Source organism: Amblyraja radiata, chromosome 18 (assembly GCF_010909765.2).
Source record: "Amblyraja radiata isolate CabotCenter1 chromosome 18, sAmbRad1.1.pri, whole genome shotgun sequence".
In the NCBI taxonomy this organism is placed as follows: domain Eukaryota; kingdom Metazoa; phylum Chordata; class Chondrichthyes; order Rajiformes; family Rajidae; genus Amblyraja; species Amblyraja radiata.
Genome location: NC_045973.1, coordinates 38,894,333 through 38,919,522, shown reverse-complemented (window position 1 = coordinate 38,919,522; position 25,190 = coordinate 38,894,333). Strand labels below are relative to the sequence as shown.

The 25,190-nt window shown below is 42.1% G+C and overlaps 1 protein-coding gene across 6 annotated transcripts in view; it reads right to left on the bottom strand.

The window, feature by feature from the left end:
* ptpdc1 (protein tyrosine phosphatase domain containing 1) overlaps positions 1-25,190 on the bottom strand; it is a 163,758-nt gene that overhangs the window by 1,484 nt on the left and 137,084 nt on the right. For 4 of the 6 annotated variants that reach the window (XM_033037182.1, XM_033037183.1, XM_033037185.1 and 1 more), the window contains exons 7-8: positions 12,993-13,178; positions 11,341-11,451 (exon numbers count right to left, since the gene is read on the bottom strand). The exons of 1 other annotated variant lie outside the window; for it this stretch is intronic. In XM_033037182.1, coding sequence (XP_032893073.1) covers positions 11,341-11,451; positions 12,993-13,178 — 297 coding nt within the window. The remainder of the gene's footprint in view (positions 1-11,340; positions 11,452-12,992; positions 13,179-25,190) is intronic. One more of the 6 variants, XM_033037186.1, reaches the window with a different exon arrangement.

Sequence of the window (25,190 nt, the reverse complement as noted above, 5' to 3'; positions counted from 1 at the left end):
AAATCTTTTTCTTTTTAGTTCTCTTCTCATCCATTGATTAATGATTGAAATATTGTCCCATGCACATTAGTTACCATAAAGGCTGTTAATTAAGCGAATGCCGAGACAATAAACATCAACAGGCAGCATGGCCACAGGAGAGTCGTACCCGACTGTCATGCCGAACAATCATAATTATGGTATATCTAATAAACTAGACAGTAGATCCAGATTACAATCACAACCCTTTCTGACATCTATTTGCTGGTTTAATTCTGAGTTGGCTGTAAGAAACTTTAAGTTATAATCAAATCTCCATAAAAACATGTGTAAGAAGGAACTGCAGATGCTGGTTTAAACTGAAGATAGACACAAAAAGTTGGAGAAACTCAGCAGGACAGGCAGTATCTCTGGAGAGAAGGAATGGGTGACGTTTCGGTTCAAGACCCTTCTTCAGATCGGTTAGGGATAAGGGAAACGAGAGATATAGATGGTGATGTGGAAAGATAAAGAACAATGAATTAAAGATATGCAAAAAAGTAATGATGATAAAGGAAGCATGCCATGGTGAGCTGCTTATAGGGTGAAAATGAGAAGCTAGTGCGACTTGGTTGGGGGAGGGATAGGGAGAGAGGGAATGCCGGGGCTACCTGAAATGGGAGAAATCAAAACTTATACCACTGAGCTGTAAGCTGCCCAAGCGAAATATGAGATGCTGTTCTTCCAATTTGCGTTTAGCCTCACTCTGACAATGGAGGAGACCAAGGACAGAAAGGTCTGTGTAGGAATGGGAAGGAGAATTAAAGTGTCCAGCAACCGGGAGATCAGGTTGGTTCACGCGGGCTGAGTGAAGGTGTTCCGCGAAACGATCACCCAGTCTGTGTTTGGTCTCGCTGATGTTTAAGAGTCCACATGATGAAAAATGGATACAGTAGATGAAGTTGGAGGAGGTGCAAGTGAACCTCTGCCTAACCTGAAAGAACTCTGTCCAGGGATCCCAACAGCTTTTTGTATCTATCTCCATAAAAACATCACTCATTTCAAATTATGACATATAGTTTACTAAATAAAGTACTTCTAATTTAATTGTGGACATAGCCCATCCAATTGTATCATAATTTCAGTTTCACAAACAAAGTTAATCAACAAAATTCATCAAGGATGCACTTCAGAAAAAAATGCAACTTTAATTGGTAAAAATCTATTCCTGACACATTATTGGCAAACAGGTATTTATTCCATATAGAATGGCGACTCCAAAATGCTTCAAGAATATTGAAAGAGGAAAGTCAGGTCATTATATGTGATCAAAACAATGATAGATAGCATCCAAAGGTAGATACAATAAGCTGGCGTAAATCAGCGGGTCAGGCAGCATCTCCGAAAAGGAATAGGTGACGTTTCAGGTTGCGCCCCTTCTGCAGGCTGAGAGTCAGGGGAAAGGGAAACGGAAGATATAGGTGGTGATATAGAACAAATGAATGAAAGATATGCAAAAGGTAACGATGATCAAGAAGAGGTGAGCCCACAATAGTCCATTGTTGGCTGTGGGCTAGGTGATAACGAGTTATACAGAAAATGAAACAGGACGACAATGAAACTAGTATGACAACTAAGGTGTGGGAGGGACAGAGAGAGAGAGGTGATGCAAGGGATACTTGGAGTTAGAGAAATCAATATTCATACTGCTGGGTTGTAAGCTGCCCAAGCAAAATATGATGAGCTGCTCCTCCATTTTGCATTTGGCCTCACTCTGACAATGGAGGAAACCCAGGAAAGGTCAGTGTGGGAATGGGAAGGGGAGTTAACGTGTTTGCAGGGCGCTCACTTAACTTTTTCCCCCATAATTTCCCTCCGTACAGCCGGGCAACCGTGACAGCTTTTTAGGCTGCCAAATGACAGTTTAGGTGGTCATTTAAGACGTTTGCATGACGTGTGCGATAATGTGCTCGGACGAAGTGCGTAGTTACCAGTCGGAATTATGCTCGTTGAAGCATTCACATATTATGTTCAAGAAGGAACTGCAGATGCTGTAAAATCGAAGGTAGACAAAAGTGCTGGAGAAACTCAGCGGGTGCGGCAGCATCTGTGGAGCGAAGAAAATAGGCAACGTTTCAGGCTGAAACTCATCAGTCTGAAGAAAGGTTTCGGCCCGAAATGTTGCCTATTTCCTTCGCTCCATAGATTCTGCCGCATCCGCTGAGTTTCTTCAGCACTTTTGTCTACATTCTCATATTATTTCTGCTTCAAATAACTCACAAACTAAACATATTCACCAATCAAGACAATATATATACCACAATGACATGCAGCAAAATTATAATACAATATCTCAACTCTTTTTACACATTGCAATTAATGCAATTTCTATTAGTTCTTTCCACTTCCAAACAAAAATGCGGTTGGATTATTCAGCGTATGATCAACCTGTGTCACTAAATCCTGGACAATGGTAACATATATGCTTAACCATGCACACCACAGATTGATGCAAGCTTGTTTACTGTGAAGGACCGAAAATTACCATGACATGGCCATATCATGGGTCATTATTGCTATTGGTACAGAAACACTCCGGCTTCCCACATAATTTATCCATAACAAAATATACAGGTTGCAAGGAAATTTCTAAAGGCATTTTATGATAATAGCTGTTAAAACCGACTATACCCATCTGACAGGTTAAACATTACACTAACTGACAAGAGATGGCCAAAGGACATAACTGCAGCAAATGTTCTTTTGGTAATATGTTTAAAGGTGTCAAAACGGCACATTACCGGACATTCAGATTAGATCTACGTGTTGTGAACAACAATGAAGACACCCAGTTTGTACGCACCAGATTTAATTTTTTTTATTGATAAACGCTGTTTCCATCATTCCCACTTCAGAATTAATGTTAAAATTTGAACTGAAATATCTCCTGACCAAATTTGTGATGTATATGACCGACTGTAGAAGTAAAACCTGGATAAATCCAACGTATAGTTGTGAATGTTGCTCATTAAATAACTACAGTACTGATACTTCATATTAAGAGCATTGATTTGACGTTAAAATGAATTCTGTAATAACGTGTCAACGGTAGCAGTGACAATCGAACACCGGTTTTAATGTTTCACATGTTCACAATTTAATTAATCCATCTTTATGGACTAAAACAAATAATAACATTGGGAATTAAATCACATTTGATTGCATTCCGTTATCAAACATAGTCAATGTTCGCTCTGAAGACATTTCCAGCACAATAGGGTCAGGGTGTGTGTGAATCAGTGCGGGGTGGATAGATGGTGGGGAGTGAGGGGGGGGGGGGGGGGGGTTGAGAAGGCAATCGGTGCGGAATGGGTGGATTGAGGCAGGTGAATTAGTACGTGTTGGTTGGAGTATGTAAAATTGTGAGGGGAGAGCACGGGGGATGTCAGTGGTGTTGAATGGGAGGATCAGTATGGGATGGATGGGGGGGGGGGTGGATCAGTACAGGATGAATGGGGGGTATCAATACAGGATGAATGGGGGTAGACAAAAATGCTGGAGAAATTCAGCGGGTGAGGCAGCATCTATGGAGCGAAGGAAATAGGCAACGTTTCGTGTCGAGACCCTTCTTCAGACTGTTCCCCCCATTCTTCTTGAATGGGGGGGATCAGTACAGGATGGGTGGGGGGGGGGGGGGGATCAGCACACGATGAATGGGGGGGATCAGTACAGTGTGGATCGGAGGGTCTGTGCAGGATGAATGGGGGGTCACTACAGGATGAATGAGGGGATCAGTACAGGATGAATGGGAGGTTCAGTACAGGATGAATGGAAGGATCAGTACAGGATGAATGGGGGTAGACAAAAGTGCTGGAGAAACTCAGCGGGTGAGGCAGCATCTATGGAGCGAAGGAAATAGGCAAAGTTTCAGGTCGAGACCCTTCTTCAGACTGTTCCCCCCATTCTTCTTGAATGGGGGGAATCAGTACAGGATGGATGGGGGGGGAGGGATCAGCGCAGGGTGAATGGGGGTGATCAGTACAGGATGAATGGGGGGGGGGGGGTCAGTACAGTGTGGATCAGAGGGTCTGTGCAGGATGAATGGAGGATCACTACAGGATGAATGAGGGATCAGTACAGGATGAATAGGGCAATCAGTAAAAGCTGAATGGGGGATCAGTACAGGATGAATGAGGGGATCAGTATAGGATGAATGGGGGATCCGTACAAGATGAATGAGGGGATCAGTACAGGATGAATGAGGGGATCAGTATAGGATGAATGGCGGTTCAGTACGGGATGAATGAAGGGATCAGTATAGAATGAATGGGGGATCCGTACAAGATGAATGAGGGGATCAGTACAGGATGAATGAGGGGATCAGTATAGGATGAATGGCGGTTCAGTACGGGATGAATGAAGGGATCAGTATAGAATGAATGGGGGATCCGTACAAGATGAATGAGGGGATCAGTACAGGATGAATGAGGGGATCAGTACAGGATGAATGAGAGATCAGTAAAAGATGAATGGGTAGATCACTACAGGATGGATATGGGGATCGGTGCAGGGTAAATGGAGGGTGGGTCACTACGGGATGAATGGGTGGATCAGTGCAGGATGAATGCGGGGAGAAGTGCAGGATGGATAGGAAGGGGGGGGTCAGTACAGGATAAATTGGGGGACCAGTGTAGGATTGATGGGGGGGTGGCCGGAGAATCAATGTGAGGTGGATAGGGTGATCAGCGCAGGATGAATAGATGGGGGGTGGGGGGTAGATGGGGAGGGGAGCACAGGGGATGTCAGTGAGGACTGAATAGAGGCGGGAATGGGGATCAGTGCGGGGTGGAGAGGAGGGGTCCCAGGATAAGAGGGGTGGAGGGGGGCGTACAAGAGAGAGAGAGAGAGAGTGAGGGGAAGAGGCAGAGGAGGTGGGGAGGAAGGAAGGTCAGCGCTCCTCGGACAACATCGACCCGCTGCCTTGACCGTCCCTGTTCACCAAGTGCCGCCGCCTAAGGGGGAGACGGTTGGGATCTCCTCGTCACCGCCTCCCCTCCTCCGCCAGCCAATAGCAAGGTGTGGGGCCGAGCGGTGCAGCTCAAAGATCCTATAGCTATAGGATCTTTGGTGCAGCTGCTTCAGGCGGTGGAAGGAGGCCTCCCCCTCCCTCCCTCCCTCCTCCGGCCTCGGCGTGCGGGAGGGTTTATTTTGAAGCGCCGTTAGCGGATTTGCAGGCTGCGGGCACTATCAGGGCGGGCGGGGTGCGGGAGGAGGACGTGGAGCCGCTGTCGCGGCCGCTGCTTCTGCTGTGCGGGGCCCATCATTCGCTCCGACCCTTCGTCACCCCGCTACTAGTATCTTTGCCCCGCCGCAGACACAAAACGTCATGTTCCTTTTCTCCAGAGATGCTGCCTGACCCCCTGAGTTACTCCAGTTTTTTGTGTCTATAAACCAGTATCTGCAGTGCCAAGCCGGGCAAAATGAGTCAGCGTTTAGGTTGCCCGGTGGCACTTTGGGTGGTCAATGGCACCCGGGCATTCGCTAATTTCGAGCCCTGGTGTTTGGCAATAGTGAGATCACGTAGGCCAGGGCGGACTGAGCGGAGGTGTTCAGCGAAATGATCACCGAGCCTGCGTTTGTTGTCACCAGTATATAGGAGACCCCAACTGGAACAGCGGATACAGTAGATGAAGTTGGAGGAGATGCAAGTGAACCTCTGCCTCACCTGAAAGGACTGTTGTGGTCCCTGCTACTACACTCCAAACTTTCCAAGTTGACTGTTCCTGAACCCCTCTTTTGGTGGATCACCAGCTTCCTGGCTGCAACCTTCCCTCCATTGACAAACTGTAAAGGGCCAGGAAGCGAGCGGGTAAGATCATCTCTGACCTCTCTCACACTGGCCACAAACTCTTTGAATCACTTCCCTCTGGAAGGCAACTCCGGACTGTCAAAGCTGTCACAGCCAGACATAAAAACAGCTTTTTTCCATGAGTAGTAGCTCTACTCAATAACCAAAGATCTGTAGGCTCCTTTTACTTTGGTATTTTATTTAATTCACATGTTTAATCGATAATGTTTTATTATTAATGTTTAATGTTCTATGTGTCATTCTTAACTGTCACTGTATGTCATGTTGTCACTTGCGGGTTGAGCACCAAGGCAAATTCCTTGTATGTGAATACTTGGCCAATAAACTTAAACTTATTCACCTTTTCTTTTAGTTTTATTCCATCACTAACTTCCCTTGTCACCCACGGTTGCCTCTTATTGCCCTTAGAATCTTTTTTCCTCTTTTAGGCTGTGAGCCGAGGAGCTTTATTCCAGTGTTTCATGACCCAAGTCACAGAACTACATGAAATTTTCACATCTTGTGTAAAAAAATTATATAAATCACCCCTGAAACTCGTCATGAACAAACTTGCACATTTTTAAAAATTAAATTAGAGAAAAAACGGAAAAATTTCGGGTATTTTTAGTCCAATCAAAGCACGTTTAACATTTTGTCTGCCAATTGGCCAATCGCGCGCTTTGTTTCAGGCTAGCACACAACATGGCTGAGAGGACTTCACTGATGCCTGTTTTACTGGAGTTTCCGATAGTTCTTTGTCGTGGAAACTTGCAGCAGGGTAATTGAATTTAGTGAGAAAAGCATTAAGAAGTCTGAAAAATGTGCAGCTAAGTGGATAGGTGGAAGAAAGTCTTGAAAGCAAAGTACCTGCTGAGATGCTTCAACACAAAGTTGTGAAACTTTGTGAATCAACTCAAACTGAAAGGTAAGATCTAAAGTCTGAATTTATGAAAATTAATCTGTATGGACTTTAATTAATTTAATTGCACCCTTTATAATGTGAAAAAATGAGATTTGGAGGCTGTACATTCACTCATTCATTCACTCACTCACTCATTCCTTCCTTCCTTCCTTCATTCATTCATTCATTCATTCATTCATTCATTCATTCATTCACTCACTCACTCACTCATTCACTCACTCATTCATTCATTCCCTCATTCATTCATTCACTCATTTACTCATTCATTCATTCACTCATTCATTCATTCACTCGTTCACTTATTCATTCATTCATGAAGTTGAGGGCCTAAACTATATGTATCAATAACAAGGTAAATTAAACATTTTCACTAATGCCAGCTTGTTGTAGAGTAATAAATCTTAATCATCTATTATTAATCTATATTACTATCTGGAATATATATTATTATATTATTATTATATTATTATATATATATTATATTATTATACCTATATTACTATCTGGAATATATATAGGTATAATAATATATTATATAATATTATTATACCTAAATATAATATTATTATACCTATATTACTATCTGGAATATATATAGGTATAATAATATATTATATAATATTATTATACCTATATTACTATCTGGAATATATATAGGTATAATGATATATAGTTTAAATGGACTGCAACACAGAAATAGGCTGCCCATCGTGTAATATGGGCATTGGCCACTAGATGGCGCTTACTTTCCCGATCTCATTTTCTAATTAGTTTAATTAATTAATGTGCAACTTTCGGCAATGACGAGTTATGACATCCTTCTCAATTATATTTCATCTGAATCTGTGGAAAATTTAATGTAGTTTGGTGACTTGGGTCACGAAAACTGATTTCTAGACACATTTTTGATGCTCGGCTCACAGCCTATTTGGAATGAAATGATTCTGCATCTTCTGGATTATGCCCAGAAATTCTTGCCATTGGTGTTCCACCGTCATTCCTGCTGGGATCCTTTTCCAGTCGACCTTGGCCAGCTCTTCTCTCATGCCTTCATTGGCCCCTTTGTTCAACTGCAACACTGACACTCTTGATTTACCTTCTCCCTCTCAAATTGCAGGTTAAAACATCATCTTATGGTCACTACCTCCAAGCGGTTCCTTTAAATTGAGTTCGCTTATTAAATTTGGTTCTTTAGACAACACTAAATCCAGAATAAGTGAGTTCGGTATTCCGACTGCGCATGCCCAGGTCATAGGTCACTTGCGATAAACATTCTCGGCAGCTGTGCTGCTGCATGAATACAGACCTGCATTTCATCCGTAGTCAGAATCGAACCCGGGTCTCCGGCGCTGCAGAGTAGTTGAATTGCTACTGTACCGTCCCCGTCCCCTCCCGAGTGTCCCATCCCTGTCCGGGGGTGGCCGGAGATGTCCAGGGTGACCCTGGACTGACGGGAGTCAGACGGGAGTGGCGGCCCAGGCTTACAGCCAGCTCGGAGAAGAAACGCTAACTCCAGCTCAACTCTGCCTGTCCTGCTGGGTTAACTGGCAGCCGTGGACTGATGGGACACCGGTCTGGTCCAGTGGAGACCCAGGCTTGCAGCCAGCGCGGAGAAGAAGCGCTAACTCCACTGCTCCGGGAATGATTCCTTGCTTTTTTCGGAATACTGAACTCGCTTATTGCCTTCTTTCTGGTAGGCTCCAGTGCAAGCTGCTCTACCTACATATTGAAATCTCCCATAAACACAGTGGCATTACTTTTGTTACATGCCAATTTTAACTCCTACTGCAACTTGCACCCTATGTCCAGGCTACTCTTTGGGGGCCTGTAGATAACTCCCGTTAGTCTTCTTACCTTTACAATTCCTCAATTCTATCCACAGCGACTCTATATCGTCAGTCCCTATGTCACCCCTCGCAAGGGACTGAATTTCATCCCTCACTAACAGAGCTACCCCACCTCCTCTGCCCACCTGCCTGTCCTTTCTATTGGACATATAACCCTGAATATTCAGTTCCCAGTCCCGATCCTCCTGCAGCCATGTCTCTGTAATCCCTACAATGTCATATCTACCAATCACTAACTGAGCCTCAAGCTCATCTATTTTACTTCTTATACTTTGTGCATTCATATATAATACCTTTAATCCATTACTCACCTCACCTTTAACATCGATTCCTATTTCACTTGGCCTTACTCTCCTATCTCTTCATGAGCTTTCTGCCCCGTTAATTCTGGTGTCTTTCTCAACTTTTCCTATACACTCTTTTCCTTTAACTCCATCCTTGTATTTCCAATTTGTCTCCCACCCCCCAATATTTAGTTTAAACCCACTGGAGCTTTGATGTAGATAGTTACTTGGTGCCACTTGCATAGGGATTAAGCAATTAATCACCACCTTTTAATCTTTTGATCAATACTTATGTAAGATTTGAAAAGCAGGCGGTAAACAGAAGGCAACGGGGAGATTGATTTCATATATTAATCTACAGGGTTAACAAATCCTCAATAACCATCTCCACAAATGGTGATTTTTCTTTGAACTAATGATACCAAATCCATCCACTTTAATGTTATTTTGAAGAACCTAACTAAGAAGGGTCTCGACCCGAAACGTCACCCATTCCTTCTCTCTGGAAATGCTGACTGTCCCGCTGAGTTACTCCAGCACTTTGTGTCTACCTAACATAATTTCAGGTAGTTGAGTAAAATCATCAAGGCATTTTTTGTTTAGCTCTAAAAGCTTATGAAATATTTTGCATTTCTAAATGATGGTTAATTTCAGATGACACTAGTGTTAATATTGCACCATATCTGATAGATAGGAAGGATCTTGTAATTACTGATGTATTGTTAGTATGCAGGACTGATGAGCCAGTCATAAAAATTGACTTTAAATGGGAACCTGTACTAATCCAAAGAGCTACAATTTAGTAACATGGATAGTTACTGATTCATCTAAGTTTGTGATTGCTTTGGAATTTTCCAGGTGTTAAAAAAAAATCTATTATCATTTGCACTTAATTCCTTTTCAAAGAGTTCTTAATGTTTCACACAGGAAGCTTGAAAACTTCAGACAAATTTAGCTATATTGTTATACTTGCAGATTGTATGCCCAATCTAAGGCAATGTTTGTAGATTGTTTTAGTTCCACACTTAACCTACTCTTTCGCATTCTGGTGTGACTATTCACCATTTGAGCGTAGATGAGTTCAGCCTAGGGGGATCTATAAGCTATTCTTCCCATACAGTAACCACTTTATGCAAGCATGCTTTCTTCAGATCAACAACTCTATGGGTAGGTCATTTGGTATGTTGCTGTGCATGGATGATACAGTGCCCTCCATAATGGCCGCTAATAAAATCTGACAGTGTGCACTTTAACCACATGTGATTTTTTTTCTATTACATATCTCAAATTGTGGAGTACAGAGGCAAATAAATAAATGATGGGTCTTTTTCCCCAAACATTATGGAGGGCTCTGTATAATCACATGCACACAGAGTATCACAGAAGTCATGTAAATGTGGCAGAAACCTAGTTATCATTGACAAGTACTAGTCAAAGGCTGCAATGGAAAATATTAGTTATTTTGTAATTAACCATTGATTATATTAATGGGCACATTATCCAACACGTTACTAAATGTACAAGAGTCTAGAGTGACAAGAGTGTTTTATTGTATATTATATATATATATATATATATATATATAGGGTTAGGTGTTCATTTATCTCATTATTATCTCATTATCATCCATCTTCAAATTTACGATGGCACCACCTTTGTTGGACGAATTATGAATGATGATGAATCAGAGGAAGATGGACCGAATGACTGAAAGGGGCCAGAACGCCAACCTTGTTCTCAACATCAGTACGTGTATGTGTATATATGTATGTGGAGTCCACCACTGTCCAGTCCACCACAGGTACTGACCTCCCCACCATCGAAGGCACCTACAGGAGTTGCTGCCTCAAAAAGGCAGCCAGCATAATCAGGGACCCACATCACCCTGACCACGGTCTCATTTCACACCTGTCATCGGGAAGAAGGTATAGGAGCCTGAAAACGTTGACATCCAAGTTGGTCATTAAACACTGCAACCTCCAGCTAAGCAAACCACATAGACTGGAGGGGGTAGAGGGTAGGGGGGAGGGGGGGGGGAGGGAGAGGGGGCACTGTTTTTGTCTTTGCTCTATCCACATAAATATATACACATACTGAGCTTATTTCGTTGTTGATTATAATGTTTCCAGAGTACAATGTTTACATATATCAGCTGTGCTGCTGCAAGTAAGAATTTCATTGTTCCGTTTCGGGATATATGACAATAAAACATTCTTGACATTCTCTTGCCACTCTTTGCACCTTGCTGCACATTAATTACTTCCTTCATTTGCCCATATCAATAACTAGAGTACAGAAATAATTGATCAGATCTGCAACATTTAGTGACACTGAGAAATGACAAGTCATTTCACAAACACAAGCTCTTATTTCTATGCGGATAAACAAAGGATAGCCGGGATTAAATACTGAAACAAACACAATATTTCTGTAAATCATACAAAATATTTTTCTTTTTTGTTTCTAAGATGCAGTACTTGCCTTTGTAAAAGCTCTAATTGCCCGAGTAAGTATAGCATCTTCTACATCAAATGGCAAGTCACGCAATTGTGCCATACAATCAAGAATGCAAAGCAGTGCCTGATATTGATTCTGGTTAAAGTAATAAAATACTATGTAAGTGAAGATTATCATGCTTCTAAACATACTGCATGAACATGCATAATCATACTATTTTATTGCATTATTATACATTTGATGATTTTAAATATATCACACAATGTATATGGATAGAGTAATTATCTCACACCAGTTATGACAGAAAAAGTGACAGCATGTAGGTTTCAACCATAGTTTATGTAACACATAAATTAAACACACCCACGCACACACCCATCTTGACAACTGTAAAAGATTTGCGATTCATCATTTTCTGTCAAAGTTGTCAAAATAATAGCCCAGAATTTGCAGTGATAAATCAGTGGTGACAAAAACAGCTAGTGGTTGAAATTTATTCTCATCTAAAACAAAACCTGAATATGTTATGCTTCAGTGGCTAATATGCAATTGGTTTACAAAGTCACCTCCCGTGAAAAACAAATTTTACATGTGTGGAGTGTTATTCATTCATAATTAATTGCTATAAATAATACTAATTGTTTTGAGAGCCTATATATACTTCAATTTTTATCTTACTCACACAAATATATATGCTCCAATCTTCTAAGCACAATCATACCTCGATTAGCACTGTATAGGTTCCTAGAAAATGGTGCGCTAAACAAAACAGTGCTACATGGGGTCATTACAACATAGCACAAATGGAAATGCGATCCTGAAAAGTTATTTCTAACTTACTTATTCCATTTACGGAACCAGTATAAATAGAGATCATGAAATGGCTGGATTCCCCAATTACCCGACTGGAACTCCAATAAGCCCCTCCAGAGATGCTGCCTGACCCACTGAGTTACTCCAGCACTTTGTATTCTACACACAATTCCAGCATCTACAGTTCCTTGTGTCCTTGTGTCTAGGGTAATGCTGGACCATAACCCAAGAGGACAATGGATCATAACCCACCTGCATCCAGCCATAAACTAACCCAACCCCTTAAATTTCTCCGGTCTCCCGGTGGCCAGAGAAAGTCACCTATACTCACCCAGGTGAAGGAGTCTGCAACCCCACAGTCACAACCACCCCTTAAACACCTCCACATACCCGACACATTGGCTCCCATCGACAATCGCGCCTCCATTGCAGCAGCATTTTCAAAAGTACCCCCATGCTAACTATTAAGCCCCCAGCACTCATTGAAGCCAAGCATAGACTGGAAAACTTAAGCTCGAAAATCAAAGAGTGCAAAAGCAAAGCAGCTCTGTGCGGATTAGCGTTAAGCGAGGTATACATGTGGTTTATCATTTCCACATTAGAAAAATGATTTCAAGCAAAATAATTTCATACATATTTAAATGTTCCAATTGTTTTTTTGCTCTGTAAAATATTTAGGAAGTTAGCTAAAAAATGTCCTTTTAAACTTCCTAGATTACTGTGTGAAAATTCTTTACTGGAGTTAAATGCTCAATCACTTTGTCAACATCACTGTTAATACACTTCAAAACGCCCCCAGAATAGGTGCCAAATGGAAAATGACAAAGGATGTTTCACTTAAGCAGAGACAAAAGTTAGATTACCTTTTCTAGTGAGTAAAAGGCTTTATTGGGATCCATATATTTGTGTGCTAAGGTTTCCACATCTGCCCTACTTATAACAGGTTCTTTCAACTGTTCAAGCCAGGACCACATAAGACTGCATAATACATAAGGATTCTTCTCTGTACAAATTCTTTCCCAAGTTCCTTCACTGACATTTAATTCGTGCTAAAAACAAGATGAATATATTGGTTACAACAAATACCGCAATAATTTTTACCAGATTTTGCAAAGTTTCAGAGATACAATAATGCAAAACAATTGAAATAAACATTATTGCACATGTAATTGAGAGCACAACCATTCTAGTATATCAAAACACAAACCTGACAACCTTCCCGGCAACTGGTCCACTTCTAATTTGCATTTTATATTGGCGTGCATTTTTATGAACAGTCAATTCCCATCTTACGGCACTTCAGATAATGGAAACTCATCCTTTTGGAATTCACAAACGACTACCAAAAATATCTGGGATACGGAATAAAAATCCGCTCTTACAAGATTTATGCAAAATGAAAGTAAATAAATAATTGCATATATTTTTCAACTTGCTGCATGTGTAGATCATGGGGCTTCACAGTAAGGAATATCACCAATAGAGATCAATTTTCAGGAACCACAATCCCTCCCTGTCATAGTGTGAGGGCTGCCTGTATATTCCATGTCTTTTGTGAACTATTTTACAGAAATAGATGTGGAAGGAAGACCTTTGTACATTTGAAGAATAAAAGTGGTTTATTCATAATTTTAAAAGTGCATTGACATTATTTCATTTTTATTCCTTGATGTTTGAAAAATATTTAAAATCCCATCTCTTGCTTATTGTCTGCTATATAAACAAAGAATGTGATTTTGCCTTGTACCAGAATTAATACAAGATATTGTCAGGCTGCAATTGGAATATCATAGTTAATGGCACCCTCTTATGAAAAGTTAAGAAGATAAAGATTACTTATCTACCAGCAACCAACCATAATTGGAGATGAGAATTTCATCTTTTTGCCTTGTAAAGAGAAATCTGATTAAAATTTTCAAATGTTAGCTCAAGAGGGTTCCTGGATTTTAGCTCCTGGAGGCTGATTTAGAATGTGTAGGAAAGAAATGCAGATGCTGGTTTAAATCGAAGGTAGACACAAAATGCTGGAGTAACTCAGTGGGACAGGAAGCATCTCTGGAGAGAAGGAATGGGTGATGTTTCAGCTCAAGCCCCTTCTGATGTCAGGGGAGTGGGCGGGACAGAGATAGAATGTAGTTGGAGACAGTAAGACTGGTGGGAGAACTGGGAAGGGCTATCTGAAGTTAGAGAAATCAATGTTCATACCGCTGTGGTGTAAGCTACCCAAGCGAAATATGAGGTACTGTTCCGCCAATTTGCGCTGGGCCTCACTCTGACAATGGAAGAGGCTCAGGACAGAAAGGTCAGATTGGGAATGGGAGGGGAGTTAAAGTGTTGAGCAACCGGGAGATCAGGTAGGTTAAGGCGGACTGAACGGAGGTACTCAGCGAAACGATTGCCGAGCCTGCGCTTGGTCTCGCCGATGTACAGAAGTTGACACCTGGAACAGCGGATACATAGATGAGTTTGGAGTTGGTGCAAGTGAACCTCTGTCTCATCTGAAAAGACTGTTGGGGTCCTTGGATGGAGTCGAGGAGGGAGGTAAAGGGACAGGTGTTGCATCTCCTGCGGTTGCAGGGGAAAGGACATTGGGAGGGATTGGTTTGGGTTGGAAGGGACGAGTTGCCAAGGGAGTCGATACACATTAAGAAGAGAGAAACATGATCAAAGAAGATATCTCTATGAAGAACAAAAGTTAGCATAAGCATGAAGACCTGAAGGGCTCTTTCTGCATAATAATCTCTGCAGGGGTAATCTTCACCTTCAAGTTTCTGGGCATGAATTGGGCAAGATCAAGTAAAATAAAATTCAGGAATGTTCTCTAAAAGAAAGTTGACCTGACTGACCAGTTTACCGATTTAGCAAAGATTCCATAAGCAGTTAAACACAAAATGCTCGATGATTAACTATGATTAGCTGATGTTTTTATTGACTGTCAGAATCAATTTTCAAATTAGACATTGTATCCGCAAGCATACTGCTGTTGTAATGACATTTTCAATTTGTACAATTAGAGCAGAGAATCACTCGATTTGGCTAGAGATACATTTCTGATTGACCATGGCTGCCTTTGGTTAAGAAGTATCTGAAATTAATAATAAAATCCTATATTTTCTGAACAGCAGTAAGCTTCACCTAAACACACATTCGACTGCTGGTGCTTCCATAAAACAGAGTTTTTGGAGACAGTGATGTCAAAGAGGCCTTGTTTTCTTGGCAAAGATAGACACAAAATGCTGGAGTAACTCAGCGAGACAGGCAGCATTTCTGGAGAGAAGGAATGGATCAAGATCCTTCTACAGACCATAAGCAGGCGCTTGATTGAACAACATTACTGATGTGGTGGGCCTAGCATGTTTCTTTCCGTGATTCCCCTTGAGATTAATTACTAACTGTGAAACCAGAAGAATACTGACGTCATCAGAGATGGTGAAATTTTTTTTTTGATGGTATTGCCTCTGCTACCACATGTATTTCTGTCCATAGCTTCTGTTCACTTTTTAAATTGATAACATAAAGGTGAGGTGTTACATTTTGGGAAGTCGAACCAGGGCAGGATCTTCACAGTGAACGATAGGCCAGGGGAGTTTGTAGAGCAGATGGATCTCGGAGTACAATCATCTAGCTCCCTGAAAGTGGTTGTGTAGTAATTCAGTACAGAAGTTGGGACTTTATATTACAGTTCTACAAGATGGTAGAGAGGCCACACTTGCGGTATTTTTTCCAAGGGTAGAATCAAGAACTAGATGATATTTAAGTTGAGAGGGGAAATCGGAACCTGAATGGTAATTTTTTCACACAGTGTGGTGGGTACATAAAACAAGTTCCAGTTACAGTTAAGTTTATTGTCACGTGTACTGAGGTACAGTGAAAGGTTTTGGTTGTGTTCTGTCCAGTCGGCGGAAAGACAATACATGATTACAATTACGCCATTTACCTGATAAGGGAATAAGGTTTAGTGCAAGGTAAAGCCAGCAAGGTAAAGCTACCATATGAAGTAGATAAGGCTGGTACAATAACAACACTTTAAAAATATTTGAATAGGTACATGGGTTGGAAAGAAATGCAGATGCTGGTTTAAATCGAAGGTAGACACAAAGAGAGACATGGTCTAAATGCAGGCAAATGGGACTGGCTTACATTGGGCACCTTGGTCGACATGGACAAGTTGGGCTGAAGGGCCAGTTTAGATGTTTTACAACTCTATGATTGGTTGATGGATATATATTTTGATATTACAAGATAAAAAACAATATTACTGAAATTAAAAATAGAAGTAATTGTACATCAATCAAACAAGATTGTGACAAAAATATTAGAAACATTATCATGATTACTTGGTTACTGTTGTCAGTAAATGATGAGGAATGTCATAAGCAGTTCTGGTTGCCCCATTACAGGAAAATGTAGAGGATTTGGAGAGGGTGGCGAGGAGGTTTACCAGCATGCTGCTAGATTAGAGGGTTCACCTACAGGTAAAGGTTGGATAGACTTGGATTGTTTTCTCTGGAACATCAGAGATTGAGGGGAGAATTATTAGGTTTATCAAATTATAGGAGGCATAATGTAGAGTGAGAATATTTTTCACAGGGTAGAAATGTCCAACATTAGAGAGCACAGCCTTAAAGTGAGAGGGAGAAAGTTTAATAGAGATGCGAGGGGCAAGTTTATTTACACAGAGATTGGTGAGGGCCTGGAATGCAGGGGTGGAGGTAGATATGATAGTGGCGTTTAAGAGGCTTTTGGATAAGCACATGGAAGTGCTAGAGTAATATGGATCGCATACAAGCAAATGAAATCAGTTTAACTAGGCATCATGTTTGGCACAAACATTCTGGGTCGAAGGGCCCGTTCCTGTGCTGTACTGTTCTATGTTCTATATTCCTGTGCTGTACTGTTCTATGTTTTATAAATGCACAGTAATTGTTAACTGTAGAACTTGTAACACGGAGAAATCTCTGAGCTGAGCAAAGCTGTTTTGCCAAAGGGAAGGGGAGACAGCAGTTTCCATTCATATCCAACAAGAATGAGAGATGAGAGACTAAGCTCCCGGCAATTTTCAATAGGGTGTAGGTAGAGTTAATCTGCACCGGCCAGAGTACACCTTGAGCCCTCGGCCTCCCTGCTGAGCACCTGTACATTTCACTCCAGCCCTCACAATCCTGGAGACTCATTTCACAAGGAGTGATGCAGCAATCCGATTACTTTAACTGTTTCATCGCTGCAGGAATACCAGCAAACACCTCAGCTCTCAACCAAGTACCTGACACCCCAGCAAGCAGCAATGAGAAGGACGATGGCTAATCCAAGTTACTGGCACAGCGATACAATTAATAACACATCACTAATGTTATAGTGCACCATCGTAAACTCTGATTCCATCGGTGCTCTCCTTCCTAGTATTTATTACATAGATAGAAGTTAGAGAACAAGAATAATATAAACTGCAGATGATGAATGAGAGGAAAAAAGAAGCAAAGTGCTGGAGTAACTCAGCAGGTCAGGCAGCACCTCTGGAAAACATGGATTCGATTGATTAAAGAGGAATTCTTTGATCAAGTCAGGATTGCCATTGTGATAAACAACATCCTCAAGTCAATGGGTTAATGGGGACAGAGAAAGAAAACCCAAATAAAGGAACATGAAAGTAAAGATGTGAGGGCATTTAGAACAAGAGGATCCATTCATAACAAGAGGATTTCAGTTTCATAACAAGAGGATTTCAGTTTCATAACAAGAGGATTTCAGTATAGGAGTAGAGAGGTTCTTCTGCAGTTGTATAGGGCTCTGGTAAGACCACATCTGGAGTATTGTGTACAGTTTTGGTCTCCTAATTTGAGGAAGGATATCCTTGTGATTGAAGCAGTGCAGCGTAGGTTCACGAGATTGATCCCTGGGATGGCGGGACTGTCATATGAGGAAATATTGAAAAGACTAGGCTTGTATTCACTGGGGTTTAGAAGGATGAGGGGGAATCTTATAGAAACATATAAAATTATAAAAGGACTGGACAAGCTAGATGCAGGAAAAAAGTTCCCAATGTTGGGCGAGTCCAGAACCAGGGACCACACTCTGCCATTTAAGACTGAGGTGAGAAAAAACGTTTTCACCCAGAGAGTTGTGAATTTGTGGAATTCCCTGCCACAGAGGGCAGTGGAGGCCAAGTCACTGGATGGATTTAAGAGAGAGTTAGATAGAACTCTAGGGGCTAGTGGAATCAAGGGATATGGGGAGAAGGCGGGCACGGGTTATTGTTTGGGGACGAACAGCCATGATCACAATGAATGGCTCGAAGGGCCGAATGGCCACCTCCTGCACCTATTTTCTATGTTTCTATGTAACACAAACATTGGAAGTTATGATATGCAGAGATATCAAACATGTCCAGCATGTACTAATGGGGAAGAATAAACTGAGCTAAAATCACAGATAGACTAATCAGTTTTGATAAAGGCAAAGTGATTTTGGAGACTTTTAGAAGTTAGAAAACTTCCTGAAAGATTAAAAGTTAAGCTGTTAATAGAACTTCAAAACATCCAGAATTTGACCCAAATACTTATATTCCAGTTAAAGGGTTCAAGATAATGCACTTCAGATCCACCATGGAACTGTTCCAAAATGTATTCAATGCAAAAGAATTAAGCCTTAAATGTGAAGGGTTTGGTTCGTCAAAATATTTGTCAAACCCTATAAACATAATCCATGCAATCACAAGATGATTGTATGAATAATTTATGCTTTCAGGACCCTGGTTTTCACCATGTCTCTCTAGAGATGAAAGTTATGGTAAAAGTTTGAGATTGAACTTGTTCGGAAATAAATTCAAAAGGACATAGATGGTGAAGTGATCTAACAAGTGCCAATTAGTTCAATTAAATTGTAATAGTTTCAGTAATTCTTTATCAAATTAAAAAATAATTAAATATGAAATGTAGACACAAAATGCTGGAGTAACTCAGTTAGCGAATGGGAGATCCTGTAGGCCTTGGTGGACCGAGTGTAAGTTTCCTTCCAGGTGAGACAGAGGTTCACCTGCAACTCCTTTACCTCACCTGGGCTCTTAAACATTGGCGACACCAAGCGTAGACTGGGCGACCGTTTAGCTGAACATTTGCGCTCAGTCCGTCAAGGCCTACTGGATCTGCTGGCTGCTCACCATTTTAACTTCCCTTCCCACTGCCACTCTGACCTTTCTGTCCGGGGCCTCCTCCATTGCCAGAGTGAATCAACATGCACATTTGAGGAACAGCACCTCATATTTTGCTTGGGCAGCTTACAACCCAGCGGTAAGAACTTTGAAATTGCCAATTTTAGGTAACTTATACAAACACTCTGCCTTCCCTCCATTAATTGGCAGTTACCCAGTTCCACTGTTTGCAATAATGTATCCCTCTTGGGATCACCGTCCCTAGCCACCAATCGGGCTATCGGAATCACTCTGCCTGATGTCATCTGTTGCTGGCCCTGATTTGTCCGAGACTTTTCTTGCTTCTATTTCCTCCCGTCATCTACCCATTTTCTCCAGAGATGCTGCCTGACCCGTTGAGTTATTCCAGCATTTTGAGTCTATCATTGGTATAAACCAGCATCTGCAGTTTCTTAATTCAATGTAAAATGTATATCGAGTAAAGGGCCTGTCCCACTTGACCGTCATTTACGCGACAGGCCTGTAGTGACTGACGCGTGACGGTCGCACGCGTCATCATGCGTCCGCACAGCCGTCTGGAGTGCGTGACGTAATTTGAAGATAGACATAAAATGCAGGAGTAACTCAGCGGGACCGGCAGCATCTTTGGAGAGAAGGAATGAATGATGTTTCGGGTCGAGACTCTCCTTCAGTCTGAAGAAGGGTCTCGACCCTAAACGTCACCCATTGCTTCTCTCCAGAGATGCTGTCGGTCCCGCTGAGTTACTCAGCATTTCGTGTCTATCTCCAATCGTCTTGGCCCCGCTCTGGGAGTAGGAGTGGGGACGGATCCGGATCCACAACAGTCATAGCCCCAGGCCGAGCTTGGCGATCGTTTGCCTGCTTCTGCTGCTGTTGGAGGTGAGACGTTGCGCCGTACCAGGGTCTTGGGGCTGTCCCACTTTGGCCGTCAGTTACGCGACAGGCCGGTGGCGCGCGAAGATTTCATACAGGACGAAGTCCACACTCCTCCACGCCACTCCACACTCCTCCACACCACGCCATGCGCCCGTCCCGCGCAACCCACGCGCTACCCACATGCTAGCAGGTCGCGTAAATGGCGCGCGAATGACGGCCAAGTGGGACAGGCCCATAAAGATAGATGCAAAATGCTGGAGTAACTAAGCGGGACAGGCAGCATCTGTGGATAGAATGAATGGGTGACATTTTTGGTCTCAGACTCATTCCTATCCAGAGATGCTGCCTGTCCCGCTGATTCTGAAGGGCTCTACATACCAGCCCAAACATGTCACCTTGTCCCTTTCGTGCCCCAATACTGTCAAACCTGGCAGTACTGACACTGATCAGCAAAATAAGGGGACAGCCACGAACCAAAATAAAATGGGGGAATTACCCACAAAATTCAGAAAAATAAAATTGCCTTAAGAATAAGTTGGACAGTTGGGCTAAGCAATGGCAGATGGAGTTTAATTACTTTAACTGCAAATGTATGCATTTTAGGAGATCAAATAAAGATAGTAAGAGGCCACATATGGAATATCGTGTGCAGTTTCACAATTCTCATTTGGTTTACATTACTTAACATTTCCGTACCCAAATTCCTAATCACCTAATCCAGATTTAATCAAAGCCTTTGTCCAAACATGGATGAAGAACTGAATTCCATGAAGAATATGAAAGTAACAGCTCCAGGTGTCAAGCATTTGGATGAATCTTGGTAAAACTGGTTAATAGGTATCAAGGGAAGAACATTCCAATGGTAGGATTCATGCCTCATTCAATGGATGATAGAGTAATGGAGATGCACAAAACAGGCCATTCCCCCCAACCTGCCCATCTTGATCAAATTGGTATACTAGGCTAGTCCCATAAATGTAAAATCTCCACGTTTGCGGATGACACAAAGCTGGGTGGCAGTGTGAGCTGCGAGGGGGTGCTATGAGTCTGCAGGGTGACTTGGATAGTATTTAGGAAAGAACTGCAGTTGCTGGTTAAAATCGAAGTCTGAAGAAGGATCACGACCTGAAACATCACCCATTCCTTCTCTCCAGAGATGCTGCCTATTCCTCTGAGTTACTCCAGCATTTTGTGTCTTCCGAGTGACTTGGATAGGTTGGGTGAGTGGGCAGATGCATGGCAGATGCAGTATAATGTGGATAAATGTGAGGTTATCCACTTTGTTGGCAAGAACAAGGCAGATTACTTTCTGAATGGTGTAAGATTAGGAAAAGGGGAGGTGCAATGAGACCTGGGTTACCTTGAACATCAGCATGCTGGTACAGCAGATAGTGAAGAAAGCAAATGGCATGTTGGCTTTCATAGCGAGAGGATTTGAGTATAGGAGCAAGGAGGCCCTACTGCAGTTATACAGGTCCCTGGTGAGACCACACCTGGGATATTGTGTACAGTTTTGGTATCCTAATTTGAGGAAGGATATTCTAGCTATTGAGGGAGTGCAGCGTAGGTTCACCAAGTTAATTCCCGGGAAATATCATGAAAGAATGGATCGACTGGGCTTATATTTACTGGAATTTAGAAGGATGCGAGGGGATCTTATAGAAACATATACAGGGATTGGACAGTCTAGATGCAGGAAAAATGGTTCCGATATTGGGGGAGTCCAGAACCAGAGATCACAGTTTAAAAATAAGGGGAAGGCCATTTAGGACTGAGATGAGGAAAAACCTTTTCACCCAGAGAGTTGTGAATCTGTGGAATTCACTGGATGTATTCAAGAAAGAGTTACATATAACTTAAAATCACAATTTGAGTTTTATGAAGATCTGAACAAAGTTGATGAGGGCAGAGCAGTAGACATTGTCAATATGGATTTTAGTAAGGTATTTAACAAGGTTTCACATGGTAGGCTGCTCTGGAAGATTAGATGGCATGGGATTCAAGGAGAGTTAGCCGACTGGATAAAAAATTGACTTCATGGAAGAAGTCAAGTGCTGGTGGAAGGTTGTATTTCGGACTGGAGATATGTGACTAGTGGTGTGCCTCATTACTATTTGTCATCTATATCAATGATTTGGATGAGATCGTACAAGGCATGATTAGTAAGTTTGCAAATGAACATGGCTGGTATTGGAGATAGCGAAGATGTTGTCAAAAATTGTAGCAGGATCTTGATCTGTTGAGCAGGGGGGCTGAGGAATGGTTAATGGAGTTTAATGCAGATAAGTGCGAGGTGTTGCATTTTGGGAAGTTTAACCAGAGCAGAACCTACACTGTGAATGGCAGGGCTCTGGGGAGTGTTGTAGAGCAGAAGGATCTAGGAATGCAGGTACATAGTCCCAGGAAAGTGGCATCACAGGTAGGTAAGGTGTCCAAGAAATCTCTCGGCACATTGGCCTTCATTAGTCAGGGTATTGAGTATAGGAGTTGGGAAGTTATGTTACAGTTGTACAGGACATTGGTTTGGCCACATTTGGACTTTTGTGTCATGTTTTGGTCACCCTATTGTAGGAAAGTTGTTAAGGTGGAAAAAGTGCAGAAAATATTTTTGTGGATGTTGCCCGGATTCGATGGCCTGAGCAATAGGAAGAGGTTGAGCAGGCTAGAACTTTATTCCTTGGTGTGCAGGAAGCTGAGGGGTGGTCTTATAGAGGGGTATAAGATCACGAGGGGAATAGATATGGTACGTGCACAGAGTCTTTTACCCAGATTAGGGGAATCAAGAATCAGAAGAATTTAGATGAGGAGGGAAATATGTAATAGGAACCTGAGGGGTAACTTTTATTACACGGAGGGAGGTGGGTATATGGTACAAACTGCCAGAGGAGGTAGTTGTGGCAGGTACTATCATAACTTCAAAAATACATTTGGACAGGTGCATGGGTAGGATGGGTTTAGAAGGATATGTGCCAAACGAAGGCAAGTGGGACCAGTGTAAATGGGCAATGTTGGTTGGCGTGGGCAGGTTAGGCCGAAGGGCCTGTTTCCATGCTATGTGACTCTGTCAAAAAATATTGTGTTTTCAAGAGTGTTCATAAGTTCATAGGTGTTAGGAGCAGAATTAGACCATTTGGTCCATCAAGTCTACTCCACCATTTAATCATGGCTGATCTATCTTTCCCTCCTAAAACCCCATTCTCCTGCCTTCTCCCCATCTCCTAACACCCATACTAATCAAGAATATATCGATCGCCAGATTAAAAATATCCTTTGACTTGGCCTCCACAGCCTTCTGTGGCAATGAATTCCACAGATTCACCATCCTCTGACTAAAGAAGTCCTTCCTCATCGCCTTCCTAAAGAAATGTCCTTTAATTCTGAGGGTATGAGCTCTGGTCCTAGACTCTCCCACTACTGTAAACATCCTCTCCACATCCACTCTATTCAGGCTGTTCACAGGCTGTGTATTCTGTGGTGAGCAACTCACTTCCTGACTCCCTGAAGTATTTCTATCATGTCCAAGGCACAGGTCAAGTAAGTTTAATACTCTCCTCTTGCCTACAAGAGTACAGCTCCAACTAGCACCTTTTACAAAATGTTGAAAGCACTTCCCATATTTGCAGGCTTTACCAGTAAGGACATTGGCAGAAGATGCATGGGAACATTACGAATTGCAGACTCCCCTCTATGTTGTACACCAGGCCAGTACAATGTACAGTACTGGCGAGTACAGCTACTGCCTCACAGCAGCTAGAATCCAGGTTCAATCCTAATCATCACAGCTACCAAAGTGGAGTTTGTACTGGTGGATATACAAATATCTTCTTGGTATTCTGGTATCCCCTCACACCACAGAGATACTTGCTTTGGTCGGTTATTTGGCCATTGCAATTTGTCCCTAGTGTGTGGGTTTGATAGAACCTGAGGGGAGGGGTGGAGGGGGAGGGAGCTGACAGAAATGTGAGGAAAATCGGTCTTTGATGGTTGTTGAGGATAATGGGCCAAAGGTCTTATTTTCATGCTGTATAGGACTCTGTGACTGCTGAGTTGGAAATACATCACCTACCCTTCATTATTATCGAGACTATACATTGGAACTTAAAGCGGAGATTGACAGATTCTTGATTAGTACGGGTGTTAAGGGTTATGGAGAGAAGGCAAAAGAATGGGGTTGAGAAGGAAAGATCGATCAGCCATGATTGAATGGCGGAGTGGACTTGATGGGCCAAATGGCCTAATTCTGCTTCGACAAGTTTACTTATGAAGAGGATAACCAAGGAAAGAGTGGATCATTAGAGACCAAAGTGGCTATCTATGTGTGAAGCCGAAGGACATAGATGAGGTTCTAAATTAATACATCTCATTTTTATTCATTGTAAAAATTTAGGACATTGTAATTGGGGAATTCAGGGAGATGGAATGTGGAATTCAACAACAAATTACCCTACGATACTAAGACTCTTGTAATTACCATTAAAAAAATAGATACAGTGCATTCAGAAAGTATTCAGACCCCTTCACTTTAACCATATAACCATATAACAATTACAGCACGGAAACAGGCCATCTCGGCCCTACAAGTCCGTGCCGAACAATTATTTTCCCTTAATCCCACCTGCCTGCACTCATACCATAACCCTCCATTCCCTTCTCATCCATATGCCTATCCAATTTATTTTTAAATGATACCAACGAACCTGCCTCCACCACTTCCACTGGAAGCTCATTCCACACCGCTACCACTCTCTGAGTAAAGAAGTTCCCCCTCATGTTACCCCTAAACTTCTGTCCCTTAATTCTGAAGTCATGTCCTCTTGTTTGAATCTTCCCTATTCTCAAAGGGAAAAGCTTGTCCACATCAACTCTGTCTATCCCTCTCATCATTTTAAAGACCTCTATCAAGTCCCCCCTTAACCTTCTGTGCTCCATAGAATAAAGACCTAACTTATTCAACCTTTCTCTGTAACTTAGTTGTTGAAGCCCAGGCAACATTCTAGTAAATCTCCTCTGTACTCTC